The 19,389-nt window shown below is 45.4% G+C and overlaps 1 protein-coding gene across 2 annotated transcripts; it reads right to left on the bottom strand.

Moving 5' to 3' along the window:
* POMT1 (protein O-mannosyltransferase 1) lies at positions 1-18,548 on the bottom strand. Of its 2 annotated transcripts, XM_084650271.1 has the most exons (20): positions 18,243-18,548; positions 17,375-17,521; positions 16,912-17,018; positions 16,089-16,139; positions 15,164-15,310; positions 14,303-14,414; positions 12,779-12,844; positions 12,051-12,144; positions 11,100-11,255; positions 9,709-9,839; positions 6,483-6,578; positions 5,737-5,829; positions 4,621-4,717; positions 4,441-4,533; positions 3,796-3,916; positions 3,299-3,396; positions 2,515-2,628; positions 1,742-1,868; positions 1,057-1,234; positions 1-715 (listed from the first exon to the last, which is right to left on the bottom strand). In XM_084650271.1, the coding sequence occupies exons 2-20, from the start codon at positions 17,494-17,496 to the stop codon at positions 541-543; spliced, it is 2,178 nt and encodes a 725-aa protein (XP_084506397.1). In that variant the 5' UTR covers positions 17,497-17,521; positions 18,243-18,548; the 3' UTR covers positions 1-540. The 2 variants fall into 2 exon arrangements, with proteins under 2 accessions (XP_084506397.1, XP_084506398.1); XM_084650272.1 differs by lacking the exons at positions 16,912-17,018; positions 18,243-18,548 and having other exon boundaries at positions 17,375-17,439.
* Positions 18,549-19,389: the final 841 nt, after the last annotated feature.

The raw sequence follows: 19,389 nt of genomic DNA, 5'->3' as shown, positions 1-19,389 counted from the left end.
TGAATGTAACCATTTTATATTAAGTATTTTCATACACCCCTTCTCCCCCCCAGCCCAGACATACTCACTAGGGGTGTCTAAACAGCACAGGGAGCAGGAATGAGCAAACAAATCCCTGTGTAATCTCCTCTCAGCCATATAGCTGTGAGCTCTGTGTGGAGGTTGTTAGTTAAAGCTTCAGTGAAGTGTCACTAGGGTCTCCCCTGAATGCATCATGTCAGGTATGAGTCTCTTTCCTCCAAAGGTGGCAGCCTTGAGCAGCAGGCTGGTAGTTAGAACATGAGGAAGTGCTATAGTAAAAAGATCAGTCTAGGCACCTGTTCTACACAATGCAGCTAATCTATAATACTGTAGATTTGCAATGAGACTAATTCATGCTATAGAGGAGAACAAAAACTGAGTCTTACCATTACATCAGCTGCCTAATGGGGATTGAATTCTTGCCGACATAAATTACAAGGCTTTTTACCTTAAACCCCTATCAAGAAATGAGAGCAGAGTTACTTGTAAGCATGATCAGTTCTATCTTGACTGGTTCCACTAGTGTGTGCGGATCAAGATGTCCCAGCTTTCCTTCCAGCGCAAAGCCCTCAGCTCAGCTGCTGAGAGGGTAGGCTCCCCATAGGTCAGTGGGCTGAATGTGCGATAGACCAGGTAAACGGAAGAGAACCAGGCTACCATCAAGGCACTGAACGCGTTCTTAGGGAGTTGGGATCTGAGAGAGAAGGAAATGAAGTTAAAGCAAAGCTACCCACATATTCTAATAGCAAGAGACTAGCGTAGCAATTTGGAACTTTGCACTCTGTTACCTGTGAGAAATGGAGACCCCAGGAAACAGGGCTCCAATTTAACATGTAGCTTGCCTGGCTCTGTACAAGCATTAACTGAGTAATTCTCCCCATGCCCCTCTGGGAGGCAGGGCAGCATTATTACAGATTGGACATAATGCAACGTGCCCAAAGTCAGTGCTGGAGCTGGGACTAAGAACCCCATCATTTCACTACCTTCCCCCCCAATAATTAGAGCTGCAGGTCACCCTAAGGGTGTCCTGGGTACCTGCAGAGATGATCAGTCAGATGCTGCAGTACAACAGGAATCAGGAGAATTTGGAAAGTGAGAGCAGGCAGGTAGTGGTACAAGAAAAGAGTCTTCTCCATCACGAAAAAGGGAAGGTAATTCACAGCCCAGCCTCCCACGCAGAGTCCTCCAGCTGATATCCAGAGCCTCCATGCATCTACAAGACAGAAAGGGTAACACTAATCAGGACTCCTACCAAACACCCTGGAAACTAGCCATTGCAAGGACGGCGGGGGGGGGGGGGGGGGGGATGGCTAAATAACATTTCCCTAGCCACTCTGGCCAAAGGTTACACTGTGTAAAACTGTCCATAGGATGTGTAGTGGTCATGCAGAGCAGACAAGACCTGTCTGTATAAGGGCACCTCTAAAATACCCATGGCAGGTGAGGTCTGATGGGATTCCAAATCTGATCCTTTGAGCATTAAAGCATCCAGGAAATGCAGGGTAATCTCCCAAAGACACTATGGTGCCCTGCAATAAAAATTTCTATCAGGAGAGCGCACAGCTCATCGAGCTAACCAGGGGAAGTCTCTAGTTCTTTGTCCATAGACAGTCTGTCCCATCAAGAGTATCTGAACCCCAACTAGAATTCTCACAGTGGCTATGCAGCAAGGTGTCAAACTACTCTGTACAGGGATACTTCTGTGGTTAAGGGATCAGACCTTCAGGGATGTCACAAATCTTCCTCCGTCGTCGAAGCAAATACCACAGGAACAGACACACGTATACAAGAGTTGCAACATTAGCTGAAGCCCAGGTGAGAACATTCCCAATGAGGTGGATCTGAGCCTGTAGATAAGAGGTGGAAAACTGCAGTGATTTTTTACTACAGAGAGAAGCCACAAATTAATTATTACATAGCTGTATACACCCGAATCCAAAAACTCAGAATTTACCTGACGAGAGCTGTGGCAATCCCCTGTCCATCTGGCTAGTGACTGGGGCTGCTGTATTATTTCATAATTCATTTTTATATATGGCATTTGAAAGAAGCTGTCTGTGATGGACTGATACTCTACACTGGATCAAGTGAATATTAAATTGCAATTTTCCTTTAAAGGGTTAGCAGAAGAGAGTTATTTACTTAGAGCTGTCAAAAACTGTATCAAGTGCCTAAAGAACTCTCCAGTTTACTTTTCTACTGTTGAGCAGCAGGTTATACCAACTGTCCTATCTGGCATTGTAAGGAACATTGTGGGAGGGGGAAAGGAAAGCTTCTATTAAAGTGAAGTGTTTGTTTTACTAGAGAAGAAAATTATTTGATTTGAAACTCACAACAGGTTCCTACCCACCACTACCCATAAGAGACATCCTTGAGGAGACACCAGGAGAATAGAGCCTGATCTCTTTCAAACATTCTCACCCCTTTCATATCTTCAGACTTCACATAATCCAAATAAGCAAACCAGACTTAATACATGACACACATACTTACACCGGAGATAGGGTGGAACCAGTAAGCGATGTTTGTATCCATAGTGATCCAGTCTAGGGGGGAGGAGCTATACTTATGTTCTGTGTCTTCATTTTTCAATGTTAGTATCTTCCACTAGAACAAAGCAGTCAGAGGACTTTGGAACTACAATGAAGACACCTGGCATGGATAAGCAGTCCCATACCTACAATAGCCAGAGGCAGTTCTCATTACTGTATTTGATTATAATTTTAAATGAATACTAGTTCCTTACTGAATTTTTGAAGGTTAGTAAGGGACATCAAGCATAATGCAAACACCCATGTTAAGGCTGAGCCTTGGAGTGCCCAATTACCTTTACTTACATTAATTATTACGAACAGTTGAGTTACACAGCTGGAGGTACTTTAAGCACAAGCCATAGATCAGCATGCTGGATAAACTAAAAAGAACACTTTGCAACATATGTTTTCAGAACTTCACAATCGGTCTGGTCAGCTACTGACCCTAAAATCTCTTCCTATCTTTCACGGCAACATGTCCTACCTCCAGAAACAGCCCATAAAAAACACTGCAGTGGTCCCTACATCTGTTTCAATAGGTAGTTTTGTTCACATGCGTCTTTTTTCATGGGGAAGGTGAGACAACAACTCTCCCCTTAGATGACTAAGCAATGGCTGTTATCAGTCTGAGGCACCCTTCACAGAAATGGTGCCTAGAATCCACTGCCTAGCATGCAGTTAGGGGAGAACTTTGAGGGAAGAATCACATCACATCCCATCCCCTGTTCCCTTGGCCCAGTCACCTGCAGTTCTGTGAATCTGGCCATGAAACTGAGGTTTTTGCTGATGTCAGCCTGCGTGGGTGAGTGCAGCTCCACTTCCCTCTCCTTCTGCTCTTGGCCTGGAAATGCATCACATGGCTCAGAAACATCCAACATTCCATAACCCTGCCCTCTCCTTTGCTCAGAGGGGCCCTTCTGCAACGAAACTGGTGTGATTCCAATGTGCAAGGAAGGAGGGACACAGTCTGCTCAAAGGGTATGTGCTCCTAGTGTTCAGAGGAACACTCCCAGTCACTTAGGGACAAATCCCTCATCTCCATGTCCAGCCCAAGTAACTCAACCATCCAGGCTGCGGGAGTGATGGGAGAGCTGTCCTATAGCTATTACTCCAACCCACAGGCTGGGGTAGGTTCTGTGGCCCTCGCACCACCTATAAATGCCTTTCTGTACTATATATAGCCCCTTTCCCCTGAAGGGGAAGCCCACATTATAATCTATAGAACTCTACTGAGTCTTACTTTTCCCATATCTGTGCTCCTCCACATTCCACAGCATGCTCTGGTGATACCCTTTGGACAACTTCTCCCCAATGATCTCCAGCTGCCGGTAGCCCCACTCAGGTAGAGATGCACCACTGAGCTGAAAAATAAAAACGAAGGCTTAAAAAAAGGCACAATCCTGCCAGGTTGTTCCTGAATTTCAGACCTATTGCGAGAGCTAAACAGACCCCACCTTAATAGGATGCCAGTGGAGCGAGTGCTCAGAAGTGACAGTGATGAATGTGGTAAAAGAGCTCAGTGGATACTGTCTCAGACACCTGTCTTAAATGTTACCTGTGAAGAGGGATTCTTAAGTATGCCTGTCCACCACCAGCCGTTAATGATGCAGCCTCCACTTCTGACCCACAGGCTGATCCTCAAATGAGCTAAGCACTTGCAACATCCAATGGAATTATGCAGTGCTCAGTCTGTTACAGATCAAGCCATTACAGCGCTTCATTGCCATCAGAAACACAGTTCTTTCACCAGACTGATGTCAGGCCAAGCTGATAAAAATACAGGGCTTTTTCACTTTACGGAGGATTAGTTTTGGATACAGAGATTGCATGGACCCTCGGGATGATTACAAGGGAAGAGAAGACTGATGTACATAAACCCACTTACCTTCAGCACTGCTGAGGTATTCACATGGACAAACCTTACTTCAGATAAAATGGTCTTCCACACATCTGTGTCCGATTCCCGATTTACAATTTCCTGCAAGGGAGGGATGTCTTTTGATCTTTACTTTGTCTTCCCAATAGGAGAAAAACCTCCTTGCCCCTCACCCCAGTTTCCACTCACCACTCTCCAGAGGCTCTGTGCTGGCATGGAGATGTTGTAATCAACGTAACAGGAGATTTCCTGGGAGTGTGGGCTCAGAGGTGCAGCAACATCATGTCTGCAAGATCCATAAAATAAGTGCCCTGGGCTAAATTCTCTGTTCATTTCATAGGGTTATTTAATAGCTCCTCAGGGAAGTGGAGAAATTCAGCAAGCAACAAGCCAAACAACCTACTGCCACAAATCAAGCAGCACATTTGGGGAGTCAAAGAAAGGGAGAGGGCTCCTTGTTATAAAGGGCCATAAAATAGCATTGGAGGAAGCTGATTTTGCCAGCTACCATCCTTGGCAAAGCACAGGCATCTCAACTGGGGCAAACAGAAGCGTGGCTGGCATAGTAACGGTCTTCAGTGGGGTTTCTAAGAACGAACCAACTGGCATTCCTATGACCCCCTTGGGCCTGGAATGAGCACAGAGAGAACCAACACTAAGGGTTCAGATGCTCTGACTGAAGTCCATGTGGACTCTTGCCTACTACTTAAGAGACAATTTTTATAATAGTGCAGCCGTACAAAACAGCCAGGTACACAGGGTGAAATTTTCAAGTGCCTACATGACTTGGGAGCACCAAGTCAAATGAAAGACACATGCCATGAAATTCAATGGGACTTGCTGCAAAGTCAATTAGGCGCTTCTGGAAATCCCACCGAAAGTCTACTCACCCACCCTTACCATAATGGTGTGGGTGGTGCTGATGCAAAATTTAAAAAGACCTGCCTGTTGGGGGGGGCGAATTACCCAGACGAGTGAGCATGTAGAAATGTGCAACATTGTCACAATGTATATTGGACTAGCTGGGACCCAGGAGGTCTCTGACACTTCTGAATATACCATATATGGTCTGTCATTTGCCTTTTGCAGTTGGTCTGGCAGTAGAAGAACAATTTGTGATCCTAACCAAAAACCATTCATTCAGTGACGGACCAGTTGTATCCAGGCCTATGGCTGAGTATACTGCAAGAGCTTAAGAGTGTCTTAGGGAGAACACCAGCACTCCCTAGTGTCCCTCCATCCCTACACAGACATTTAGAGAAGCAACAAAGCAGAATGAGCCAACAGGCTGGGAGAAGCACATACGTGTTGAGGTAACGAGTTGTGATGCCGTGGACCAGTTGCACAATATGCCCATGTCGGACGGGACGTGGTGGGTTACTCACCACCAGCTGCTGCCTGCCAGAGTGACAAACCAAAAGAAATGTTTCAATTCCCCATCACAGCTAGTGCCAACTTGTGACCATTAGCTTGAAAGTCCAGAGACCAGGACAGAAGGAAGGGGGAGAAACATTTGGACAGTCAGATGAGAAATCTGAGCTTCTTTTGGGTTACAGCTGGATGCAGAGAAAGTTACTGGACATTAAGCAGAGGGAGGAACAGGCTGACTCAGGGAATCAGTAATGGGAGACAGCTTTTAGCCTCTTGGTGGCTGGTCTGAATCCAGCCTTTGTATAATACTTTCCATCCCAGAATCTCAAAGCATTTGCAAATATTCATTAAATCCTTCCAGCACCCACGAGATCCAACAGCACTATCATCCCCATTCGACAGATGGGGAACGGAGATGGAGTAGTGAAGGGACTTGCCCCAGGACATGCAGTGAGTCAGTGGCAGTGTGGGGAACACAACTTGAGATTGTGAGTCCTGACTCCCAGACCCGTGCTCAATCCAACTAGACCACAGTTACCTCTCTCAGCCTGTGGAACCCAGTACTCCTAGCTGGTGTCCAGTCCCTGTACTAATCAAGCTTAGTCCTGCTTAGCTTTTGGGATCAATTTTCATCACGGAGCTCACGTTATGGTATTTAAGCATGTTTCTTGTATACTCACATCCCAGGATCCTTAACAATCCACCAGTTATTGACATCCTTGAAGGGGTAACAAGTCACCTGCTGCTGGTGGGAGCTGCCTCGGCCATTCTCGTACCTATATGGGTAGGTAACAGGACAGAACTCTGAGGGAATGGTACATCTCTGTTCACACAGTCACAGGGAACACAGAGGGGCCTCAGATTAAACTAGCAAGTTTCACTCAGTGACCTGGATCGGCACTACACCACTGGCTCTATTCTTTCAAAGGCAGCTGAAGAGACAATATAGAGAGCAAAGCACAGGAGTCCCAGCACATCAGATGTAATGTAATACATATGCTGAGGCCAAGGCTTCCGAGGAGCAGAGTGCACCCAGCACTCACCGTGTTTTCTTGTTTTCCATTCCAAGGGGTGCCTGACAAGCCAATGCTTGGACCCTCTCTTCCATGCAGTGAACTGTGCTGTCATTTCCATGAAGGGATGGAGTGGGTTGGGCTATCAATGGCTTTGGCCAGTGCTTCGGTAAATGAATTAGGTGAAAAGATTAAAGCATGGGACTTGAATAGGGAAAAGACCTAGTAGCTTCTCTTTTCCAGCCCTCCAGGCTAATGGAGGATGCATCACTGCTGTATATTCCCCAGTGGTTTACCCTATGTAGTCTGAAACGCCAAAAACAACGGCGCTTCCACTGTTTCCCTTGGGACCACTATCCAACAATACAGGAAATCAATGGAGGTAATTTTTCTTCATTTTCTTTACATATACCCCATAATGCACCTTAAACCATTCCTCTCCCTCCTTGGTGTTTCCGTCCTTCTAATTCTTGTAGATGATTCTCTCATCCCCACAGTCACTGTTTAGGGCAATTCTACACTACAAACTTGCATTGGCACAGTTGCCTCACTTGTGATGAAGACACTCTAAGCCAACTGGAGAGCTCTCCTGTTGGCTTAGTAACTTCAGCTCCGTGAGGGGCAGTAGCTAGGTCAATGGAAGACATAACACAGTCTGCCCTGGATGTTAGGTCGGTAACTACATCACTCAAGGGTGTGCATTTCTCACACCCCTGAGTGACTAAGTGTGCAGTGTAGACCTGGCCTTAGTCAAGCTAGACTCATTTTGCTCTGATCTTAGAATCCTCTCAAGTTTGTCAGCATCAATTTGGTATTGTGATGCCCAGTATCATATGTAGTATTCTAGCTACCATGCCAAGGAGCTGTCTGAAAAGGACTGTCATCTCCTTACTCTGGGAAAAATTAATGTTTTCTATATAGGTAGCCAAAACATCGCACTGGTCTATTGGCTGCAGCATCCGATTCACAATGAGTTGTCACAATGTATATTGGACTAGCTGGGACCCAGGAGGTCTCTGACACTTCTAAATATACCATATATGGTCTGTTCATTCAGTTTTCTCTCCACTACCAAGATTTCTTTTGTAAATTACAGCTTTCCAGATACCACTTTCCCCTCTCAATGAGCTGAATATCTGCATTTCAGATTATTTCCCTACCATATATATTAGCTTCCATATGGCCAAATCAACGTGATTTTGTCTCCCCATCCAGCTTTTAAACTCTCTCTGTTTCTTTTCTCTCTACTCATTCGGCATTTGCAACGTCCCAATTGATACCCAGAAAAGTACTCTTCTTCTCAATTGCCAAGGAATATGGTAGTAACAGTGATCTCAGTTGCATCCCACTGGATGCCTTTCGCATCTCAATACAGTGCTGGTTTTCTTGATTCTTTAACCAATTTCCAGGCCATGTAACAGTGCTCACATCCCAACCAATTAACATTTCCAAGGACGATTAGAATCATAGATTCATAAGGTTAGAAGGGACCACAAGGGTCATCTAGTCGAGTGGTTCTCAACCAGGGGTTATGTAGAGGTCTTCCAGAGGTACATCAGCTCATCTAGATATTTGCCTAGTTTTACAACAGGCTACACTAGTTGTAAAAACACTAGTGACGCCAGTACAAACTAAAATGTCATACGGACAATCACTTGTTTATACTGCTCTGTATACTATACACTGACATGTAAGTACAATATTTAAATCCAATTGATTTATTTTATAATTATATGGTAAAAATGAGAAAGTCAGCAATTTTTCAGTAATAGTGTGCTGTGACTTTTTAATTTTTACGTCTGATTTTGAAAGCAAGTAGTTTTTAAGTGAGGTGAAACTTGTGGGTACGCAAGACAAATCAGACTCCTGAAAGGGGTACAGTAGTCTGGAAAGGTTGAGAGCCGCTGATCTAATCAAACCTACTGCCAAGATGCAGGACTTGTGGTGTCTAAACCATCCATGACAGATGGCTCCAGCCTCCTTTTGAAAACCTCCAGTGAAGGAGCTTCCCCAACCTCCCTAGGCAGTCTGTTCCATTGTCCTACTGTTCTTACAGGAAGGAATTTTTTTCTGAGATTTAATCTAAAACTTAATTTAATCACATCAGATAACACTGAATACACTACTGAAATCTAGAGCCCTCACATCACTACCACATTCCCTTCATCCACTCCTTTTGGAATTAGATTGTGAAAAGCAAGCCCTTTTCTTGGTCTGATCTGTTCTTTTTAAGCCCATGCTGTTTGGTGTTCTGTTACCCTGTAGGTACTTACAAATTCTCTCTTTCATAATCTGGTCTATTATTGTACTAGGGACTGAAGTGAGACTGAATCTAAAGTAATTACGAGGATTTTCCCTTCTCCCCCTACATTTTATTTCCCCTGAAAGTCTGTGGTACCTTCCCTCTTCTCAATGAGGTTGAAATTAATTGCCAATGGTTTAGTAAGTTGATTACAAAATTCTTTTAAGGATGAATCACACATTATCCTATTGTGCCTAGTCTATATTTATGTTTTTCAAGCATTTCTTTACCTTGGATTCTATCAACACTTTTATAAACCAAGTCTGCTTGCTGAGGTTTAGAAATGGAGCACACCAGACTTGAACAACGTCAGTATTATAACTACGAACTGCTCAATGGAAGTTTACACACACACACACACACACACACACCCCCGATGCTTTAACAGGAATATTAATGGGCTTTGTGGAGTAATAACAAGGTTTTGTATGACATGCAGTAGATAACATACCCTGAAAGCTTGATGTAAAGAGAGACTATGATGCTGCATAGACACAGACTGTGAGATCTGAATTGACAGCTCAAGAACAGGAGCACAGTTAGACCCCCACCCTTACACTCTAGTGTTACAGAACAAAACAGATTCCTCACCTGATGGGATAAGTGTTCTTGTGAGAATGGAGCCAGCATGGCATGGGTTTGCCTAAAACATTCCGCAGGGTAATCTGGGAGCCATAGGCCACCTCAAGGGGCTGGCCTTGTGTGATCCGAGCTAGCCCGCCCTAAAAGCGTAAGAAGATAATAAACCAGAGGAAAAAAACTCAGAAGCTGTTTAACTCTGAAGAGCGTCACTCACAGCTTTAATGTGTAATATAACATGTTAGTATAAGGCTTGCTGTCCTCATTACAGCTATAAAATTCAGATCCTGCAACACTATGCTCAAAGGTAATCTGGTTACAGAATGAAGCCTGCAGGATTTCAGGGTCCCAGGGAACATCCCCAAAGCAATCCTGCACCAACAATAATCTAAGGAACTATTCTATATGGGCTCTGTTCTATTCTATGTAGGTCCTTACACTGCGCTCAGCACCGCAGTCTGAGGATTAAGCAATGTGACTAACATCTGCCTCTACTGAACCTGTAGATAGAGCCCCGTAAAATAAATTTTTATAATTTTGGGGGGTTTGGGATGGAATTTATTTCATTTTATCAATTCCCCCATCCACAGTTGGGCTGATCCTGCCCCCCAGAGGTATTGGAAGAGGGTTGAGTCATGCCCCCAGGGGAGTGGGAGGCACAGGGGGAGGGTTGGGCCCTGCCTGAGGAGATAGGGAGACCTGGGGGAGACAGGTGTTACAGAGCAAGCCTGCCCCACACTCACGCAGCAGCTCCTGTCCCTTGGAGGTGGCCCTGGCTCCCCGCTCTGGGCACTGCAAACTGACACATGGGCTCGCAGTACCACTCATGTTTGACCCATCCACCCTGCCATCATGATGATAGGGGCCAAATCTGAGTAAGTGGCGGGACAGGAGCTGCCACTAGAGGGTGAATTTTTCATTTTTATTTCATGTTGGTTTGCATTTGCAAATAAAACAGGGTTCTATCTATAGGTGACCCACTGTGTTAGGGGCATGTTACTGATCTAGGCCTGACTAGATGGTTTCCCTCCAATTCTGAGTTTGGGTATTTTTAAAACCCCCTTGTGATTTCATTATATCATTTATTTGTGAGACTAATTCCATTGACTTCAGTAGCGTTGCTCTTATGTAAAAGAATGGGCATATTTTGTGTGGGACAGCAAAAATTGCTCTTGGTACAAAGGAAAGTCCCAGGATAGAGATGGGGACAGAGCTTTCACTTACTATTAGGACTCAGCACTTCCTCACTATTTCATCTTAAAGCCATTTTATAGCACAATAGCAGCAAGATGAGGACAAAGGAGCAAGTATTTCATGCTGCTAATTTAGTCCATTTCCACAACAGAGGGTATTTGCACGACCCATTTCCAACATCTCATTTCCATCACTCCCACTTTCCTTACCTCCAAACTGGCCTGGAAAGCACTGGTCATAATCTGGTCATGAGGTCCTGAGCGGTATAGCAAAGTCAAGTGAACGTAGAAGAAAGACAGGTACATTGCTACTGGGATGACTACTAGAGCTAGTCCCCTCGCTAGCAAATGGCACAACACAGAAACCTGGCAGAATACAAAGAACTCACTATTACATCCTTTCAGGTAAGTCCCAGCTTTGTGTAGCTCTCCCCCACTGATAGGTAATAAGGTTAATACAGCTCAGGATCTCAAAGCACTTTACAAGTGTTATTTAATCAAGCTTCACAACATTTATTTGAAATATGGAAGGGCTGTTCATATTTTACAGATGGGGAAACTGAGGCACAGATGAAGCGACTTGCCCACAGTCATGCAGCAGAGCTGGAAAAAAGTAAGCAGTTCTGCTTATTCCCCTGCTCCCTCACCCCTGTCCCAGCTATTGAGGATAACCAGGTACTTGGTTATTTTTGAAAAAGAAAAGGAAGAAAAAATTCCTCAACTTCCCTGTGGACTTACCACTGCAGACACTTTAATCACTTCTCCTGCAAGGTCAGATTGGGGTGCACAGGATACACTGAAATTGGATACGTTTTGACCTGCAGACCCTGTCAAACCATATTAAAGATGGGTAGCAGCAGGCGCAGGAGGGCAAGCCACTTCCCGTTCAGAAATACAGTTCAGCACCAGAAAAGCTACACACGTACACTTTATCTCAAATTTGACCCTGCTTTTTTCCTATAACATAGCTGGGCCATGGCTCTGCAAGCAGAGGGCTTCCAGACCATAACAGCAGGCTTAATTGTAACACACACCTAGGATTTCTTCAAGTGTTGAATTATTAGCTGATGGTTTAGAAGGCTTTTATCTTTCACCTCCTTCTCTGGATGCATGCTGTGAATGTAATTACATGTTACTTATCGAGTACATTAGGCTACCTACATTTGACAAGGTCTGGTCTCCTATCAAGTGCCAGGAGTGGACTCCAGCGATGGCCAAGAGCAGCATGTAGGTGAAAAGCCCCATGTATTTTACCCTGAGAAGACAGCACACAAAGATCAAACTGGGTTAAACATACCCAGACTATAGACAGGATTTAATGCAAGGTGTAAGTATTCAAATTCTCTCTTGAGCAAGGAGTTCCCAAGCCCAGGGACACTGGTGCTCCAGTTCTGTACGCTGGCTGAATCAGATGCTTTGTGACTTGGTCTCTGAAGTGGCTACTTGCTAATGACGAAGGCGGAAAGGCTGTTGATAACAAGGCAGCATATCACAAGGTGGAATATGGAGGGTCCCTGAACTCAGACAAACACAAAGTTGGGAGCAGGAGTTGAAATCCAGGTCTCATTTTTTAGAAGGCCCTTCTCTGATGGACGCTTGTACCAATGTATGTATTTCATTCTTTCCAGTACAACCACCATCAGTTTGTCTGTCATTGCTTTATGTGGATTGATGTCATTGGCTCATTGATTATTTCAGGGGTATTCAAAGAAGAATAAAACCTGGAGAAGCTTGCTACAGACAGAAGTGCCACAACTGGCTGCAGCATCAAGAGAGAGTCTTGAAAAGCTGAGCTCTTGAGAACACAGCAAAGCAAAGGCTGAGATGGTGAACACTAAAGCAACCTGGGAGTTTAGTAAAACAACGTGATAGGAGAAGTCAGTTCTTACCCAACTGCACAGGAACAAGCAACTCCAGTCAGCAAAAGCCAAAACCACCAGCCTGCAGTGAAGGGGCTTAGATAAAAGGACAAAAGGAGAGAAAACACAGTAAGATACAGGCACCCAACTAGAATTCTGTTATGCTAATAGTAGTTTATATTAGGCCTCCCAGGACAGCGATTGTTATCCTTGGTCTAGGTGTGGATGTTAAACACTTCTCCTGATCCTGAAAAGTCATTCTGAGCAGCTAGAGTCTGCAAAGCTTCCAATACCACAAAAAAGCAATGGGCTAGGCCACAGGCTGGGGTAAGTTTAAAGGTTATTATTTTAAATGGGGCTCTGCAAGAATCAGAGAACACACAAAGCCGCACGAGAAGAGACAAAGATTTCTAAATTGACTCTGCGCCCATGAGCAATAACAAATGACTAATAGGGATATTTGTCACCCTCTTTATTTCTATGCACAGGGAAATTTTCCAGACCAGGAATTGGCAATGAGGGAGAAACAGCCAAGGGATTTTTTTAAATTACAAGGAAGCCAAGACAACCCCACTATCATTTAAACAACACTTTAGAACATAAGAACAGCCCTACTGGATCAGACTAAAGGTCCATCTAGTCCAGTATCCTGTCTTCCGACAGTGGCCAATGCCAGGTGCTCCAGAGGGAATGAACAGAACAGGTAATCATCAAGTGATCCTTATCCCTGTCGTTCATTCCCAGCTTCTGGCAAACAAAGGCTAGGGACACCATCCCTGCCCATCCTGCCTAATAGCCATTGATGGACCTATCCTCCATGAATTTATCTAGTTCTTTTCTGAACCCTGTTATGGTCTTGGCCTTCACAACATCATCTGGCAAGCAGTTCCACAGGTTGACTGTGCACTGCGTGAAGAAATATTTCATTTTGTTTGTTTTAAACTTGCCGCCTCTTAATTTCGTTTGGTGACCCCTAGCTCTTGTGTTATGAGGAATAAATAACACTTCCTTATGTACTTTCTCTACACCAGTCATGATTTTATAGACCTCAATCATATCGCCCCTTTAGTCGTCTCTTTTCCAAGCTGAAAAGTCCCAGTCTTACTAATCTCTCCTCATACAGAAGCCGTTCCATACCCCTAATAATTTGTTGCCCTTTTCTGAACCTTTTCCACTGCCAATATAGATTTAAACCTTAAAATTGCTTGGAAGATAAAATCCTTCCAACATCACTATGAGTGGTCAAGTATCATTATCCCCATTTTACTGAGGTGCAGAGAAATGAAGTGACTTGCCCAAGGCACAGCTACGATTAGTTAAGGATTCTTGCCTCCCCAGCCTGAATTTGGACCACTAGCTCACAACGCAAATAAGGCTTGCAGTACACCACACACAAGATTATTATAATTGGTGCCAGATAGCCTTTAATGTATTTATCTATATGGCAATTAAAAAAACCCCAAGAGGCACAAATGTTTTATACTTAAATGATGAATGGCTTATTACAACTAACTGGAAGGTTATCGAGGGCCCAGGAATGAAAACCAGCTGTACCTGCACTTCTGTAAATTGTAGAACTTCAGGTAGGACAAAATTGCAAGCAGGATAAAAAAGATTAGTACTGATTCCAAGAGCATCAGCCTGGATTGAGTGATCAGCGAGTTCTCTGTTAGAAACAGAAGGAGAAGATATATACACACCAAATTAGGCATAAATTATTGGTAGGAAAACTGTCAAGCAATACTCGTGGCAGCAATAATACCATCAACAATAAGGACTTCTAAAGACATGATCAACTGAGAACCAAAGAAACATTTCCAAAGAAAGCAAAACAAAGGTCTTTTCACAGTATTATAAGCCTGAGATGAGAAACAGAGCCATACTCTGTGTTTGAGAAACCTTTCAAGCATGGGAAATGGCAGATGGGTGAGGGGAAGAAGAAAAGATTTGCTGAAATCTAAAGCTGAGGTATGGCCCTTCTGTCCTGCACACTCATTCCCAGTATATTACAGAAATCTGAGGAAGAGCTTGCAGAGGCTCCTCAAAGGCAAAGAAATAAAGCTGCCTGCATGGCTGTGAGGTTCCCTGTGTCGAACCTTCCTCTTTCTTCAATAATAGAGAGACCTAGTAGTGTCCATTTAGAAGCAGGGCTGGAACCGCAGGCTGTGCTGCAGGTCAGGATTGAAGTGCATGGGAAGAGCTGTGAGTGGGGCTCAGGATTGAATAGTAGGATATGCTGATCAGGATTGATGCATTGTCAGAGCTGTGTGGGAGAAGCTACTGCAGCACCCACTTCCCTAACTCTCAGCACTGCTTTACTAACTGCCACTAAAAAGTCACCGTAGAAGAATTTTTAGGGGAAAGCAGATCATTCCCCCTCTGGATGGAGAGTAAGGCTGAAGGCACAGTCCTTACCAAAGAGGATCAGGAGGGCAGCTACAAACGCGGCACAATGGGAGAAGTGCAGCTCTACCAAAATCTGGTACGCTAAAGGCACACACAGGGCACCAGTTAGCGCTGGCAGCAATCGCAAGGACCACACTGGCACGTTCATACTGTACTCTAGAACAGAAAACAGTGTGAGGACAAGAGCATTAGAAGCCTTTGCTTATTGTATCGGTGTTTGCAGGGAGAATAGAATTTGGTTTCATACAGCTCTTCTCAGACTCAAGGTATCTCCCCATGTTGTCTTGAAACAGAGCAAAGATATTACAGCTAAGACTGTAGCTCCATCCTGCAATTTCTTTTACTCTCAGTTAGGGAACATTAGAACCTAATTATCTGAAGTAACGTAGGCTAATAATAATAAGCCTTCACATTTATACAGTGCTTTCATCTGTAGACTTCAAAGGGCTTCAGAAATTGGGCAAGTATCATTGTTCCCCTTTTTAAAGACAGGTAAAGTGAAGCATGACGTTCAGAAAAAATGAGTCTCCACAACTCGAAAAGAAATCACTGGGAGCTGTGGATACTCAGCACCTCTGAAAACCAGGCAAATGGGACTTGCACAAGGTGTCACAGCAAGTCAATCTGAGAGCTGGGAGGTGACTTGATTCCCAGTCCCATTAGCCTATCCTCTGGACTATGCTGCCTTCTATAATTACTCCCTACTCTCCTCTGTGCTATGGGATCTTTAGCATCTTCTGAAACATTCACTGCAGTCATACAGAAGACTTTGATGTAACATCTCTTCTGAAGAAACATCACCAAGATCAAGTAAACAAACTAAACAAAAACAAAAACCCTCTGCTTCTATTAGTGACTAAAACATCATCGATAAGCTCTGAAATGCACCTCTATTCTGTTGGAAGAATGAGCCACTGTTAAAAACAGCTCTTACCAGCCCCAATTCTGTTCCACAAGAAGTTTCCATCAAAGCCTCCTAAGTAACCTGAAAAAGAACAGCAGCAGATATGGCTGGAGTGAGTGGCACATGGAAATGGGTGATAAAATGTTGAAGATTAATTGAAAACCAAATCTCTATGGAGAGTAATCAGAGTTAGCCTCCCACTGCATCCCCACGAGTGCCTCCTCAGTATTTTTATACTCGGACCACTTTCTGAAGACAGTGTCTTATGGACTCTCTCTCCCAGACACACATCTCCCTTGCAGTAGTGTTTTATTACATGAAAAAGTTACCTTAGGATAGCATGCAGGAGACAATATGAAAATAAACCACACACTGACATGAAAGGGGCAACTGCTTAGTTAATCCCCCCCCATTTTATATTGTCCCTTTCCTCTCCCTGGACTTCACACTTTTGGGGCCTGAATCTTCTCTTGTTGCCTACTATTCCCAGTGCTCTAAGCTCTCCAGGTCATTGTACAGTTTGGTTCGATCCTCCTGTTTGTCTGGGAGTAAGATAAAAGTGTGGGTGAAACGTCCATCATAATAGGGAAATGGGTAGGGGTCATGGCAAATGGTACACATGCAGAGTTACACCACTTTCCCCCCTCCTGCACCTCAAGCCACTAGCCCAAAATCCATGTGGTCATTCTAAAGCAAATGAAATCAGCAAGGTCTCTGTGGAAGAAATTCTGCCCTATCCCTTCTCCACAAGGATAGAATTTGAGAACTGAAACTATATCTGCAACCTGTTCCTCTTTCCCTAAAACAACGAGCAATAAATGCTTCCTAAATTAAAGTTCAATGGAGTCCCTACCTCCAAAAGCTAGCAGCATGTGGCCAAATGGCGGGCCACTATCATCCACAAAAAAGATCCGCTTCATGTACAGAGACACAAACTGGCCATAGTAAACTTCATCAAAACTGAAACACCACAGAGAAAGAAATGTGTCAAGTCTAACTGGAAACATCTCACAACGCACCCCCCCATACCTTAGTGATGGGGACATTAACTGACTCCTCCTTTAGCAATCTCAGCAGGAGGACTGAATGGAGCATAGAGATTTAGCATCCCTTTCAGTCCTCTAGGTCAGGGTTGAGGCATGCTGGTGAGGATGCTTGCATTGCCATTGCATGTGCTGAATCCATACCAGGGATGCAAGTATCCTGAGTCAGCAACCCAGAACCTATCATCACCATTACATACTTGCAAACTTTAAAAAAAAAAATAAAAAAAAAATCACAGGTATTTTAAGTAGGAAGTGAAGCACTGTGCTTACACCACAGCCCGTGGGTAGGAGAGCGCCCAGAGCCGGTTTACTAATCCCATCACAGTCAGAGCCACCAGATTCACATTGATCTCTGCAGTGACCACAACAGGCTGCTTCAGGAATTCCAACATCCTGCAGAATGGTTTGTTCAAGCCTCTGAAAGCAAAGTGGGAGAAGAAAACAGCTGCAGTTACCATTCAGATCAGAAATGAGTCACTTATCTAAGGCACTGCCAGCAGTTTAGGACAGCAGCATCTCCAGTATTCTCTTTTCCAATCTGCAAGTGAAGTATTTTCTATATGCAACCTGTGCAACAATAATCCTAAAATGCTGCTCTACTCTAATAAGTGTCTACCTAAAAATGGCAGATACCGTTTCAGTCTGCTTCCACGCTTACAGTCATTATTACCTGTCCTTACTAGTTTCATATATTTTCCCTATTTCTAACTCATTAGCCCTGCAGAGCCAACACAACTCAGCTCAAGGAGAGACTTCTGGATACTTACCCTGTTTCATGCATCACCAGCAGCATGACTGTAAAAGTAAATTTCATACTCAGACGCTTTATTGCTGATTAAGCGTGATCCAGCCTCTCCGACCTGGGGCGGAGTCGACCGTCCGGGCACTTAGTGTGGACGCTTGCAGACGCGGGAAATTTGCTCCGGACACAGAGGCACAACAAACATGAACCGTGTGGTGCCATTTTTGGAGAGTCAATCAGACACGTTGATGAGGGGACTTTATTGCAGTCCCGAGAGGAAACAAACCGAGTGCTTGTGCAGAACACCCATGAAACGAGGCAACAGCCCTGGAGGCCCGGGGAAGGGCTGGGGGCAGTGCCCGGAGAGAGCGAGACCAGGGCGGGGTTGGTGCTCACCTCAATACACTGAGAGATCCGTGTGCGTCCCTTCCGCCTGGGGCGAGAGACTAGGCCCGAAACAACCGCCAGCCCCACAGGCCGCGCCGCCAGGCCGGTATTTCCCCAGCCTGCGTCCGGCAGAGCCGAGGCCCATGCTCACGCCTGGCGGGCCGGCCCCGGGTCGCTCCGAGGCTGGCGGGGACACCCCACAAGCGGGAATCTGGGTGGCGGGGCCGCCACCCCCTCACCGCTCCCCCCCCCCCCTTCGGCCGCGCGCGCCGCGCTGAGGAGAGCCCCAGCCCGCTAAGCCCTCGGCTCGGGCAGGAGCGCGCGCCCGCGTCACCCGCCCCGGCGCCGCGCCGCGCCGCGCCCCACCCCCCGGGCTCGGGTCCGCCCCCCGACGGCAGACCAATCACAGCCCCCGGCTCCCCGAAAAGCAGGCGCAGCCTCCCCGCCCCAGTGCGCAGCTGCGGCCAAGGGAGAGGGCGGGGCCACCGTCAGTGGTCACGGGATCCGGAAGCTGCCGTGCGTAATCTCCCGGCGTAACATCAGAGGCACAGCGGAAATGCCCAGTTGCCATAGCAGCAACCTGGCGGCGTGGGAGGGCAGGAGTCGCAAATGCAAATTTCAGCGGCTAAGCCCCGGCCGGGTGGCTCCATCGTCCACATAGTAAAGCCGCACCGGGGGCAGGAGGAGTGGATTCGGTTTCACAAGGGGAGAAACGGAGGCACAGAGGCGAAGCTGCTTCCGGGCGTCAGATGGCTAGTTCGTGGTAGGAAATTTTATCAGCATTTCCCTACCCGGTCATGGCTCTTACTGCTGGAGGGAGGCAGGCACCTGTAGGCCCCCGTGGTGTTTACATTACAGCTTCCACGGATGGAGCCGTACTCTGCAGAAAAACAGCACAGGCCGAAGTAGTTCTGCAAGAGGGGCTTACAATCTTCTGGTTAGTCTATACGTGAAGGACTGTAGTCCTTAGCCTGTACAATACCTAGCCCAAGGGGGCTCTAGGTATCACAACGACAGAAATAAGCTATTAGAAACCATAGGAATTGTGTGTATTGTAAGCCACTAGGAAAGGCAAAAACATCTGTTTAGTTAGGGTAGAGAATGCAAAGTGTAGCATTAAGTGTTCAGAGAGCATGGTAATGGGCACACTATAAAA

This window comes from Lepidochelys olivacea (genome assembly GCF_965140295.1).
Source record: "Lepidochelys olivacea isolate rLepOli2 genome assembly, chromosome: 16".
NCBI lineage: Eukaryota > Metazoa > Chordata > Testudines > Cheloniidae > Lepidochelys > Lepidochelys olivacea.
The sequence above is the reverse complement of the archived record's forward strand: the minus strand, read 5'-3'. Positions and strand labels throughout refer to the sequence as shown.

Excerpts from the sequence above, each read along its gene's own strand:
- POMT1 (XM_084650271.1), bottom strand. The coding sequence starts at position 17,496 with ATGTTGGAATTCCTGAAGCAGCCTGTTGTGGTCACTGCAGAGATCAAT. Across the intron at positions 17,019-17,374 it reads TCCTACCCACGGGCTGTGGT|TTTTGATGAAGTTTACTATG; the intron begins GTAAGCACAGTG and ends GTGGTGTTTCAG. Across the intron at positions 15,311-16,088 it reads GTGGAACAGAATTGGGGCTG|AGTACAGTATGAACGTGCCA; the intron begins GTAAGAGCTGTT and ends TTTCTGTTCTAG.